Raw genomic sequence first — 13,750 nt, forward strand, 5'->3', positions numbered from 1 at the left:
CTTGACCAATCTGTACAATAAAGCTTGCAATTGGATCTTATCCCTGTTGTCACGCTCCAGTCCTTTTTTACAATAGCACCCTTTTTTCTTCTTTTTTAATCATAGCAAGATGTAGTTTAATGACACTGTTTTTGAAGTCAAATCCTTGCTTAGCTATGAGAGGAAACACTGACATCTTACAATGCCTTGTAATTCCATTACATGTAACTATTCACCAACCCTGTCTATAGCACAATGAGAGAATAAATAATAAATTACACTTCATAATCACATAATAGACACAAAATTTAAGATAATTTTTTTAAACAGTACTTACTAGGGACAACATGTAGTTTCTCCACTTATTTGCTCTTTTTTAAAAACTGTTCTTTGTGACATTCTCTACAAGGACTAATAATGAATTGCATGTGACTATACTATATAGAGACATCTGGAGAAGACCCAGAGAACAAACCAGCTAGGAATCCAGGAGAGACAGAAGACAGACCACAAAAAACACTGAGCAATAGCTTTCCTGTAGCTGTAACAGTAGATCATGATGCTAGCAACACAAAAGCCCTGGGTTTGAACTAATAAAAAATATATACCGTGAATGCATTGCAACTCTGTTTGTGCAAAAGTGTCTGCCAAAATGCATAAATGTAAATATAACTCACATTTAAAGTGTCGCTCATTCCCAAAGAACAACGTTAAAGCCTTCAGATACTTGATAATGCTGTGGCGAAAGAAGAGGATGAGCGTTACAATCAGCATAAACAGATTTAAAATATTACATATTACATAAACAAATATAAAAATATTTCCATGTATCATTAACTGTTGAGTTTCTGGGTAAGACTGCCATCTTGTGGTCATGTTCATTATACGACTGCCACATTTAAGTACTTTTTAAAAAAAAATTTTTTACATGCTTTATTAATTCAATGCCACAAGAACAAGAGGTATTACATATTCACATTATCATATTAACATTAGCTGCAGGAGAAAAAAAAGAAAAGAGAAAAAAGAAAGTAAGAAAATTACATAAATTTCAATGCTTTCAGAGCAGATGTTTTCAGTGTTTTTTTTGTTTTGTTTTTGTTTTGTTCCAACTGAGATTTACATATAATTTAAAGTAATTTATAAAATGTGAAAATTGCTTTACATTGAGTACACTTCTTCTTATTCATATGGTATTTTCTTAATAAAATAAAGAAATGTATAATATGTTGTTCTTTACAATTCAAAGTTTGATTCTCTGTATAAAAAACCACATCAAGCATACAGATTTCTATCATAAACTCCATGTTTCTATTAATAGGCTATAGAATACCAAATCCTTCCAAAATAATCTTGAGTAAATACAGTGGAAGAAAAACAGATGCAAATTATTTAAAATTCACAGGTATGAAATATTGAGCTTAAATCTTTCCAAAACATGCTTAGCAGGATAAATTCTATGAAGTATTTTGTAAGACACTTCCTTAATTTTGTTATTGATACAAAACTTATTTGGCAGTTTCCATGCTTTAACCAAAGAGATATTACCAAATAAAGAAGACCAAAAAAATCTTGCTGCAGGTAAGGACAGAGAACAAGCTACACTGTTGTTTTAAAATATCAACATTTTCAATATAAATGTTTCCATTTTAAAAGTAACATCACACTCTTTGGAATCGCATCAAGAACAATAGCAAATTATCTTGGTTTAACTGGTAATTGGAATTTTTGGAGAAATTCAGTATGTGACAACAGATACCCATGGGAATTAACTAATTGTTTTACTAAAATAATACCTTCATTGAACCAAGTATGACAGAATAAAGATTTGTTTTTAAATAATATGTCCCTGTTATTCCATATGAAATAATTGTGGGGTGAAAAATTGCGCATATACACCAATTTTCATTCTAGCAGGGCTCGTCTTAGAAAACATGCCAATTTAACAGGAATTTTGTCAACAGAAAAATTACATTTCAACAAAAAGTCTATGCCTCCAAGAGTATTAAATATATAATTAGGAAATGCATTCCAATGACTTTCTCTATTCTTCATAAACTCTATTAACCATTTAATTTTGAAAGTGTGATTAAGAGTATTATAATCTAAGACCTCAAGACCCCCTTGCTCTTTAGGATTATAAATTACTTCCTTTTTTAAATAATGTTTTTTTTTCTCTCCAAATAAAGTTAAAAAGAATATGCTCTAACGTTAGATCTTTAATAATCTTATGAGGCACACATTTGCCCAAGTACTGCGTTTCGACATCATGCACGTGCCTGACGTAATGCATGTCTTTAAAACGCATGCGTACGTACTGTGATTTTAATACCGGATGTTTGTAACAGATAAGCATCCTTTCGTGTTCGAAAACAAAGAGGAATTCGGTGGGAATGTTTGCACTCGTTTCAGTTCAGAGAAATCGAAACTAAACTGCTGTCGAACTGTTGTGAATGTCTCTCTAAGTTACGTGTGAGTGCGTGCTGTAAAATGGCAGCATCCAGTGTTTCTTTGGCTCGGGATGAGTTCAGTTGTTCAGTCTGTCTGGATTTACTGAAGAATCCAGTGACCATTCCCTGTGGACACAGTTACTGTATGAGCTGTATTACAGGTTACTGGGATCAGAAGAGAGTCTACAGCTGTCCTCAGTGCAGACAGACCTTCACTCCAAGACCTGTTTTAGGTAAAAACACCATCCTGGCTGAAGTGCTGGAGAAATTAAAGAAAACAAAACGACCAGTTGCTCGTCCGGCTCAGTGTTACTCTGGATCTGGAGATGTGGAGTGTGATGTCTGTACTGGGAGAAAATATAAAGCCATCAAGTCCTGTCTGGTGTGTCTGGAATCTTACTGTCAGACTCATTTTGAGCGTCATGAAGAATTTCACTCTGGAAAGAGACACAAATTAACTGATGCCACTGGACAACTACAGGAGATGATCTGCCCTCAACATGATAAACTGTTGGAGATTTTCTGTCGTACTGATCAGCAGTGTATATGTTATATGTGTATGATAGATGAACACAAAGACCATAACACTGTATCAGCTGCTGCAGAGAGGACTGAGAAACAGGTATAACTCAGTTATGCTGAATAATAAATGACACTTCATAATCACATAATAGGCACAAAATTTAAGATTATTTTTTAAAAGTTCTTACTAGTTCATCTCCATCATATAGTTTCTCCACTTATTTGCTCTTTTTTGAAACTGTTCTTTGTGACATTCTCTACAAGGACTAGTGAACTGTATGTGACTATACTATATAGAGACATCTGGAGGAAACCCAGAGAACAAACCAGCAAGGAATCCAGGAGAGACAGAAGAAGCTTGATGAGATAAGAGAGACTGTCGAGTCTTACAAGGTGAGTTTTGATCAGAAGAACAACTGCTGGCTGCTGAAGAGCTGTTTGAGACTCAGTTAGGACTCTCCTCCAGTCAGTCAGTGAGGAGCCAGTGCTGGAGCTCTTTCAGTCCCACTGAAGCTCACTGTGGAGAGCAGGCTGTGAGGCAGCAGTAAGAGCTGAGTGAATGGACTAATTCTGATGCTTCTCTCTCTGTGTGTCCTAACAGCGCTCTGCACAGACAGCAGTGGAGGACAGTGAGAGGATCTTTACTGATCTGATCCGCTGCATTGAGAGAAGCCGCTCTGAGGTGACACAGCTGATCAGAGATCAGGAAAAGGCTGAAGTGAGTCGAGCTGAAGAACAACGAAAGCGACTGGAGCAGGAGATTGAAGATCTGAGGAGGAGAGATGCTGAGCTGGAGCAGCTTTCACACACAGACGATCACATCCATTTCCTCCAGGTAACAGAGATCTCACAAACACTGGTCTTTAGGAAGGGAAGAGCATGTTGTACAGAGATTGTGTTTCTATCAAATGTTTCTGTGTCTTTAGCTGGTGTTTCTCTTGTGTCTTTGTGTCTATGTAGCGTTTCCAGTCTCTCTCCATTCCTCCTGGATCTACAGACTCACCCAGCATCACTGTCAGTTCTCGTCTCTCTTTTGATGATGTTGAAAGATCTGTGTTTAATCTGAGAGAGAAACTGGAGCATTTCTGCAGAGAGGAGATAGAAATGTTATCTGGTAGAGGTGAGCTTTACATTTCCTGACATATATCATGTAGAAAGAATGCATGCATAAATAAAGTTTTATAATTACAATTAATTATTTTACTATATTTACTATAAAGTGTCTGTTGGTTTCCATAGTGAGAAACATCAACATCATTCCCACCTCTGAACCTGAGACCCGTGAGGACTTCCTCCAGTGTAAGTCTCTATAATCATACATGTACACAGTGGCGGTTTTAGGCGTGGGCGAACCGTGCCGCCGCCCGGGGCAGAATTTTTTCATGACACGTGGGGGGCGGCACAAGTACTTGAAAAAAATTATATGTGCCGCTAAGCGGTTTTCTGTTATCCATCATATAACTGTGTGGGGAATTGGCGCCCCTGCTTGCTGAGAAGGTACCGTGCACAGAATCTGTGTGAGAAGTGGAAAGGGGAGGGGGGCGCGGCCGCGGGGGACAGTTCACCTCTCCCAAATGGAGCGGACAAGGAGGGCTTTAGTGGGACAAGTGGGCTAAAGTCAGTCACACCTTGACTTTCTTCCAAATAACGCACATTTCATTCATAAGAGTGAATGAGTGGGTCTCGCCCGGAGAGTAATTCAATGTAGAACCGCCACTGCATGTACATAAAGAGACAGACGTCTGTTCTTATTACATTTCATCAGTCAGACTGAGCTGTTCTGAACTCTACACAACACTCTTGATTTATTTGAGACACATTTATGCTGTTAATATTAAAAAAAAAAAAAAAAAAACACCTGTTAATTTAGTATAATTAACTAACTCAAATCAGGAATAATCACATAATAGCTAATTTAACTCAATGGGTTAGTTGAATGTCCTGGTCACTTCTGTTAATCACTCACTGCTAGGTCCTGTTTTGGCAGAGACATGTTACTTAAAACTGACCTCTGGCTCAACTGTACATTTTGTGATAGACCTGCTAAAAGAAAGGGAAAATAAATAGAAAACGTGAATCAAATTTTCAATTAAAAAAATTGAACTAATTTCTGCTGGTCAACTTCAAACACATACTGACACACCAACATGTTAATGTTATAACGTTGATAACAGTGGGGCAGATGTTGTGAACCTAAGGCCTGGTTTCACAGACAGGGATTGGGTTAAACCAGGATTAGGCAATAGTTCAATTAGAACATTTAAGTAGTTTTTATAAATGTGCCTTTTAATGTTTTAAAACACATTACTGGTATACATCTTGTGACAAAATAAAGGCACTGAAATATTTTAAGATCAGTTAGTGCAAGTTTCTTTTAGTTGATACAGCTCAGACATGCATTTTAGTCTGGTAGATTAGGCTTAAGCCTTGCCTGTGAAACCGGGGGATAATGTTATAAACCTCTGGTGTTTTATTTTTATGTTTGAAAGTCATGTATTACTTGATAGATGTAAATTATGTGTTTTGTCTTCATCAGATTCCCGTCAGCTCACTTTGGATCCAAATACAGTGAATAAAAACCTGGTACTGTCTGAAGAAAACAGAATGATTGATTACAATCGTGAAGAACTGACATATCCTGATCATCCAGACAGATTTGATGGTCTTCCTCAGGTGTTGTGTAGAGAGAGAGTGTGTGGACGCTGTTACTGGGAGGTGGAGTGGAGTGGTTGGGTGGGTATATCAGTGTCATATAAGAGCATCAGCAGGAAGGGATGGGGAAAGGAGTGTGAGTTTGGGTGTAATGATCAGTCCTGGTGTTTGTTCTGCTCTGACTCCAGCTGCTCATTCTGGCACAATAACAAGCAAATTAAACTCCCTGTAGTCTCCAGCTCCTCTAGAATAGGGGTGTATGTGGATCACAGTGCAGGAACTCTGTCCTTCTACAGCGTCTCTGACACAATGATCCTCATTCACAGAGTCCAGACCACATTCACTCAGCTTCTCTATCCTGGGATTTGGGCTAACAAATTTTTCAAAGGACTAATGTTTTTCTTTTCAAAAGCGACACTAGGTGATCTAACAATATAGATGGTACAGACTATATACAAATAATATAGTGAAAGATACTCTGAAGATATCATAGCCATATTTAGAATTTTGACATTTATTCTTATGTTTACTCCAAATACTATCAATACTGTATTAATTGATTTCACTGATTTTATTGATCACCTGCAACGATGCTTATTATTTATGTATGAAATTGTCTTTTAAATTGAAATAAATGTATTTAAATGAACTGTGTTAAATAACATTGCATCCATTTGTGTCTGTCATAATCTTATTCTCTTGGTTTCAGCAATTTCTGGATATCCCGACCCTTATGTAAACAAATTACCTCTAATTATCATTATTAAAACAGAAGGAGTGCACATAATTTTTACTCAATGGAATTAAAACTTAAATTAAAGGTGATTTATAATATTACTTTTATCAAGAGAGAATGAGGATCTGCCAGGTCAGTCTTATTCTTTAAGCATTGGCCTACATCATACAAACCCTAAACACTACAGAACCGTAAACACTCAACCACTTATTGGTATCAACAGGTGCATCTCAATAAATTAGAATGTCGTGGAAAAGTTCATTTATTTCAGTAATTCAACTCAAATTGTGAAACTCGTGTATTAAATAAATTCAATGCACACAGACTGAAGTAGTTTAAGTCTTTGGTTCTTTTAATTGTGATGATTTAGGCTCACATTTAACAAAAACCCACCAATTCACTATCTCAACAAATCAGAATACTTCATAAGACCAATAAAAAAACATTTTTAGTGAATTGTTGGCCTTCTGGAAAGTATGTTCATTTCCTGTATATGTACTCAATACTTGGTAGGGGCTCCTTTTGCTTTAATTACTGCCTCAATTCGGCGTGGCATGGAGGTGATCAGTTTGTGGCACTGCTGAGGTGGTATGGAAGCCCAGGTTGCTTTGATTGCGACCTTCAGCTCATCTGCATTGTTGGGTCTGGTGTGGTTCAGGTCAGGCGAATTTGCTGGCCAATCAAGCACACCAACACCATGGTCATTGAACCAGCTTTTGGTACCTTTGGCAGTGTGGGCAGGTGCCAAATCCTGCTGGAAAATGAAATCAGCATCTCCATAAAGCTTGTCAGCAGATGGAAGCATGAAGTGCTCTAAAATTTCCTGGTAGATGGCTGTGTTGACTGTGGACTTCAGAAAACACAGTGGACCAACACCAGCAGATGACATGGCAGCCCAAATTATCACAGACTGTGGAAACTTCACACTGGACTTCAAGCAACATGGATTCTGTGCCTCTCCACTCTTCCTCCAGACTCTATGAAATGCAAAATTTACTTTCATCTGAAAAGAGGACTTTGGACCACTGAGCAACAGTCCAGTTCTTTTTCTCTTTAGCCCAGGTAAGATGCTTCTGACGTTGTCTCTGGTTCAGAAGTGGCTTGGCAGCCCTTTTCCTGAAGACGTCTGAGCGTGGTGACTCTTGATGCACTGACTCCAGCTTCAGTTCTCTCCTTGTGAAGCTCTCCCAAGTGTTTGAATCGGCTTTGCTTGACTGTATTCTCAAGCTTGCAGTCATCCCTGTTGCTTGTGCACCTTTTCCTACCCAAATTCTTCCTTCCAGTCAACTTTGCATTTAATATGCTTTGATACAGCACTCTGTAAACAGCCACACCTTTCAGTAATGACCTTCTGTGACTTACCCTCTTTGTGGAGGGCGTCAATGTTCGTCTTCTGGATCATTGCCAAGTCAGCAGTCTTCTCCATTATTGTGGTTTCAAAGAACAAGAGATACCCGGAATTTATACTGTATGCATAGTCATTTATTCAAACTCAAATGTAAATATTCTAATATTTTGAGATACTGATTTTTGACTTTAATGAGCTGTAAGTTCTAATCATCAAAATTAAAACAAACAAAAAAAACTTTTGAAATGTTTTACTTTATATATGAAAGTTTCACTTTTTGAAAGAAGTTACAAGAAAAAATGAACTTTTTCACGACATTCTAATTTATTGAGATGCACCTGTATATCACACTGAGAGAAACTAATACTAAGAACACTGAGCAACAGCTTTCCTGTAGCTGTAACAGTAGATCATGGTGCTAGCAACACAAAGGCCCTGGGTTTGAACTGATAAAATGTATACCATGAATGCAATGCAAGTCAGTTTGAGCCAAAGTGTGCCAAATGCATAAATGTAAATGTATCTCACGTTTAAAGGGTTGCTCATTTACAAAGAGGAGCGTAAAAGGCTTCAACTACTTGATAATGCTGTGGGAAAACAAGAGGATGAGCCTTAAAATCAGTATAAATAACAGATTTTTAATATACAATGTAAAAATATTGTAAAAAAAAAGTTTATAAAAAATTTCTTTCTGTATAAGACTGCCATCTAGTGGTCGTGTTCGTTACATGACTGCCACATTTGCACGCTTTAAAGAACCAGGAAATGTTTCAGTTCAGAGAAATCGGTACTAAATTGCTGTCAAACTGTTGTGAATGTCTCTCTACCTGTGAGTGCGTGCAGTACAATGGCAGAATCCAGCATTTCAGTGGCTCAGGATCAATTCAGCTGTTCAATCTGTCTGGATTTACTGAAGGATCCAGTGACCATTCCATGTGGACACAGTTACTGTATGAGCTGTATTACAGGCTGCTGGGATCAGAAGAGAGTCTACAGCTGTCCTCAGTGCAGACAGACCTTCACTCCAAGACCTGTTTTAGGTAAAAACACCATGCTGGCTGAAGTGGTGGAGAAACTCAAGAAGATAAAACTACAAGATATTCGTCCTGCTCAGTGTTACTCTGGATCTGGAGATGTGGAGTGTGATGTCTGTACTGGGGACAAAAATAAAGCCGTCAAGTCCTGTCTGGACTGTCTGAACTCTTACTGTCAAAATCATCTTGAACAACATGAACGTTTTTTCAAAAGTAAAAAACACAATTTAATGGATGCCACTGGACGACTGCAGGAGATGATCTGCCCTCAACATGATAAACTGCTGGAGATTTTCTGTCGTACGGATCAGCAGTGCATATGTTATCTGTGTATGTTGGATGAACACAAAACCCACGAGACTGTATCAGCTGCTGCAGAGAGGACTGAGAAACAGGTAGGCTACAAACTGATATTATACCATATCCTGAAAGATAGCTATTTAGGCCTACTTGTTTTTAGCATGCAGTATGATTCAGATTCATGATTATTTGTTATTCCTACAGAGACAGTTGGGAGAGATGCAAAGAAAATTCCAGCAGAGAATCCAGGAGAGACAGAAGGAGCTGAAAGAGGCTGTAGAGTCCCACAAGGTGAGTTTTGATCAGAAGAACAACTGCTGGCTGCTGAAGAGCTGTTTGAGACTCAGTTAGGACTCTCCTCCAGTCAGTCAGTGAGGAGCCAGTGCTGGAGCTCTTTCAGTCCCACTGAAGCTCACTGTGGAGAGCAGGCTGTGAGGCAGCAGTAAGAGCTGAGTGAATGGACTGATTCTGATGCTTCTCTCTCTGTGTGTCCTAACAGCACTCTGCACAGACAGCAGTGGAGGACAGTGAGAGGATCTTTACTGATCTGATCCGCTGCATTGAGAGAAGCCGCTCTGAGGTGACACGGCTGATCAGAGATCAGGAAAAGGCTGAAGTGAGTCGAGCTGAACAACAACTGAAGCGACTGGAGCAGGAGATTGAAGATCTGAGCAGGAGAGACACTGAGCTGGAGAAGCTTTCACACACAGACGATCACATCCATTTCCTCCAGGTAACAGAGATCTGATGAACAGGACAGTGGTCTTTAGGAAGGGAAGAGTGTGTTGTACAGAGATTGTGTTTCTATCAAATGTTTCTGTGTCTTTAGCTGGTGTTTCTCTTGTGTCTGTGTAGCGTTTCCAGTCTCTCTCTGTTCCTCCTGGATCTACAGACTCACCCAGCATCACTGTCAGTTCTCGTCTCTCTTTTGGTGATGTTGGTAAATCTATGTCTCGTCTGAGAGAGAAACTGGAGCATTTCTGCAGAGAGGAGATAGAAATGTTGTCTGGTAGAGGTGAGCTTAAAATTTCCTGGCATGTTTCATATGATGTCATGTAGAAAAATAGATAATGGATATTAAAATGAATTTTTTAGATATAATTTAATTTTAATTATTTGATATTATTGTACAATATTGACAATACATATGTCTGCTGGTTTACATAGTAAGAAACATTAAGATCATCACCTCTGAACCCGAGACCCGTGAGGACTTCCTCCAGTGTAAGTCTTTATAATTATACATGTACATAAAGAGACAGACTTTAGTTCTTAAGTACAGCACATTACTGTAATTAAAATGAACCTTTAAAATATTCATAAATTAATATATTGAGCATTTTATAGCTAAACTTTACTGTCTGTGATCAAGCTGTTCTAAAGATCTCTAAAACATTTCAACAGAACTAAAAAACTAATAGAAAATGTAAACTGACTTTTTAATTATACATTTTCAACCAACTATAAGAATTATGTTGATAACAGTGTAACAGTTTTCCTGATATGTCTAAAAGAACTGGTGCTTTCCATACAGATGTAAAAACCTCAATAGATTAAATTATGTTTTGTTTTGATGATTGTCATTTATCACTTGATAAATGCAGATTTTGTTTTATCTTCATCAGATTCCCGTCAGCTCACTTTGGATCCAAGTACAGTGAATAAAAACCTGGTACTGTCTGAAAAGAACAGAGTGATTAAATACACTTTTAAAGCCCAGCCATATCCTAATCATCCAGACAGATTTGATGGTCTTCCTCAGGTGTTGTGTAGAGAGAGAGTGTGTGGACGCTGTTACTGGGAGGTGGAGTGGAGTGGTTGGGTGGGTATATCAGTGTCATATAAGAGCATCAGCAGGAAGGGATGGGGAAAGGAGTGTGAGTTTGGGTGTAATGATCAGTCCTGGAGTTTGTTCTGCTCTGACTCCAGCTGCTCATTCTGGCACAATAACAAGCAGATTAAACTCCCTGTAGTCTCCAGCTCCTCCAGAATAGGGGTGTATGTGGATCACAGTGCAGGAACTCTGTCCTTCTACAGCGTCTCTGACACAGTGACCCTCATTCACAGAGTCCAGACCACATTCACTCAGCCTCTCTATGCTGGGATTAGGACTAATTTATGTTTTGAAGATGATTTTGATTCATATGTTTTTTGTTCAACCGTGACAGTTTGTGACCTAAAAATATAAATGGTACATAAATCCTGCAAATATTGTGAGAGATATTTTCAAAATATCATTGTCATGTTTTAGATTTTGCCTTATCTAAACATTAGCAACACAATTGTAATGGTTAGCATTCGGTTGCTATGACATGGATTATTTGTTATACCTGACATTGTTTTTAAATAGAAATCCACTGTATTTTCTTTACCTCACAAAACTAAAGAATTGAATGTGATTTTTTTGTCATTATTTAGTGCTGACAGCTCTAATATATTTAGAGAGTGTTTATACATGCAGTTCTAGCAGGTCACATTCAATGAACCACTAAATAAATGCATGTAATAAACTTGTGTTAAACATACTCACTCTGGAGTGGGAAGTGAGGGAATCTAAACGACTAAGTTCCCATTCAAAAGGTCTCATTCAGGAAAAAGAATATAAACAGCTTTAGATCCTTCATAATCTTGTGGAAAAAAGAAGAGAACATTTTTGTGATGCTTACTCTAAATATTAATGACAGAATTTTAATCATTAGCATTCACTGATTTTATTCATAAGTTGCAGTGACGTGTATTTATGTCCGACATTGTCATTTAAAAATAAATTAATTTTTTCACTTCACAGAGTTAAAGGAATTAATGTATTTTTTCATTATTGATCACAAATGTGACCCTGGACCACAAAACCAGTCTTAAGTCGCTGGGGTATATTTGTAGCAATAGCCAAAAATACATTGTGTGGGTCAAAATTATAGATTTTTCTTTTATGCCAAAAATCATTAGGATATTAAGTACAGATCATGTTCCATGAAGATATTTTGTAAATTTCTTAACATAAATGTATAAAAACTTCATTTTTGATTAGTAATATGCATTGCTAATAACTTCATTTGGACAACTTTAAAGGCGATTTTCTCAATATTTTGATTTTTTTGCACCCTCAGATTCCAGATTTTCAAATAGCTGTATCTCGGCCAAATATTGTCCGATCCTAACAAACCATACATCAAAGGTGATGTATAAATCTCAATTTCGAAAAATTGACACTTAAGACTGGTTTTGTGGTTTCTGTGTATCTTGAAAGTGACGTCACGTCAAGTATGGTGTCCCATACTCTGGAAAAAAAGAAAAAAAAAACAGGTGGAGAAGAACACGTTCTCACTTTGCTTGGGTAAAAAAATCCTAAAAATGTCCCTCACTAAATAAGAATCACATACTGAAGTGTTGTGAAATACATGAAGACTGATTTTTTTTTTTAAAAGGCTTTATAGGGAGATAAGTTGAGAGAGACTCTTGAAGGACCAGCACCAGATCCTCTTGTACCACTGTTTGAAGAATTTATCTTCAAGAATCTGGCAGTGAGTTTTGGGAATTCATTTTTAGTAAATTTCTGCAAGACAGACTTTTCGGGATAGGAGATGGACTAATGATTAATTCCCAAATCTTTCTGCAGATTCTTGAAGATAAATTCTTCAAACAGTGGTATAAGAGGATGTGGTGCTGTTCCTTCAAGAGTCTCTCTCAACTTATCTGTGTATAAAGCCAATAAAAATCAAGTCTCTGAGAGAACCTGACACATTGCACTTCTGGAGACTCCAGGTAGGTTGCAGTTCTGGAAAATGGTGGCGCTGGAGGCTAAATGGTTCCTGATAGTTTTACACCTTATTCTTCACCTTAATTCTTTTGCAGTTAACGTGTCTTTTCTTCTCCACCTGTTTTTTTCTGACCCTGCTGACTCAGTGAGCATTATGTTGTCCAGTGGTCATGCCTTAGCTTTGCAATTCCTGTATTGCATTAGTTTTGAATTTCTCATGGGCATTTAATAATTTTTGACTTTCCAGTCTGAGTTAAATCTCTTTTTTGGCTCATTTTATCTGTAAAAGAAAACATGCTTAATAATTGTGCACACCTGAATATAATGCGTTTTCCCAGCCTTCGTGGACAATTATATATCACTTATAGATGATTAAATACAAAATTATTAGTAGTTATTAAGATTGATGTGGTTTGGCCAAATATGCTTGGGGAAAAAAAAAATATGATCAGAATATCAACTTGCATAATAATTATGCACGCACTGTATTTTTCGTAATTTTATAGGCTACAGTTGATTAATTACAGTGTCTCAGCAAAACAATCATTACTTAAGCACGTTATCTTTTCCATTGCTATTAAGTTTAATTTATAGACAGCATTTTTGTTTATTATTAGAATATATTTTTAGTTATTTTACACCTCTGTACTCACCTCACATTGTCTGTGTGTACGCCACATTTTAAACTGACGTCGCCAGAGGGCGCGCAAAGACAAACATTTATATATATATATATATATATATTGAGCATTTTACTCTCCCATTCGCACGAGCTTGAACATGAACGGGTTATATCTCTATATTAGCTGGTATAAGTTAAAAAAACGAAACATTCTGAATTCTTTACACATTGACCAGAAATACAACTAGCCACCAGACAAAAAGGTTCACTACTTTAAACATAATTCATTAACAACTAATTAAAACAGAAGAGCAAGTTGTTTTTGTAGATTTTATTTAATTTTCTTTTGA

At 37.2% G+C, this 13,750-nt stretch overlaps 1 protein-coding gene across 1 annotated transcript; it reads left to right on the top strand.

Annotated features, from left to right (window-relative positions):
- Window positions 1-2,349: 2,349 nt before the first annotated feature.
- On the top strand, window positions 2,350-11,806 carry LOC131528575 (uncharacterized). The gene is made up of 13 exons (XM_058757831.1): window positions 2,350-3,051; window positions 3,249-3,344; window positions 3,553-3,786; window positions 3,912-4,071; window positions 4,191-4,250; window positions 5,488-6,038; window positions 6,313-6,338; window positions 8,444-9,116; window positions 9,226-9,312; window positions 9,521-9,754; window positions 9,877-10,036; window positions 10,189-10,245; window positions 10,647-11,806. The coding sequence occupies exons 1-13, from the start codon at window positions 2,470-2,472 to the stop codon at window positions 11,207-11,209; spliced, it is 3,483 nt and encodes a 1,160-aa protein (XP_058613814.1). The 5' UTR covers window positions 2,350-2,469; the 3' UTR covers window positions 11,210-11,806.
- Window positions 11,807-13,750: the final 1,944 nt, after the last annotated feature.

Source organism: Onychostoma macrolepis, chromosome 02 (genome assembly GCF_012432095.1).
Source record: "Onychostoma macrolepis isolate SWU-2019 chromosome 02, ASM1243209v1, whole genome shotgun sequence".
Lineage (NCBI taxonomy): Eukaryota > Metazoa > Chordata > Actinopteri > Cypriniformes > Cyprinidae > Onychostoma > Onychostoma macrolepis.

Coding starts and splice junctions, on each gene's coding strand:
- LOC131528575 (XM_058757831.1), top strand. CDS start 2,470: ATGGCAGCATCCAGTGTTTCTTTGGCTCGGGATGAGTTCAGTTGTTCA. Junction 6,339..8,443: donor CTGGATATCCCGACCCTTAT/GTAAACAAATTA, acceptor CACGCTTTAAAG/AACCAGGAAATGTTTCAGTT. Junction 9,313..9,520: donor AGGCTGTAGAGTCCCACAAG/GTGAGTTTTGAT, acceptor GTGTCCTAACAG/CACTCTGCACAGACAGCAGT.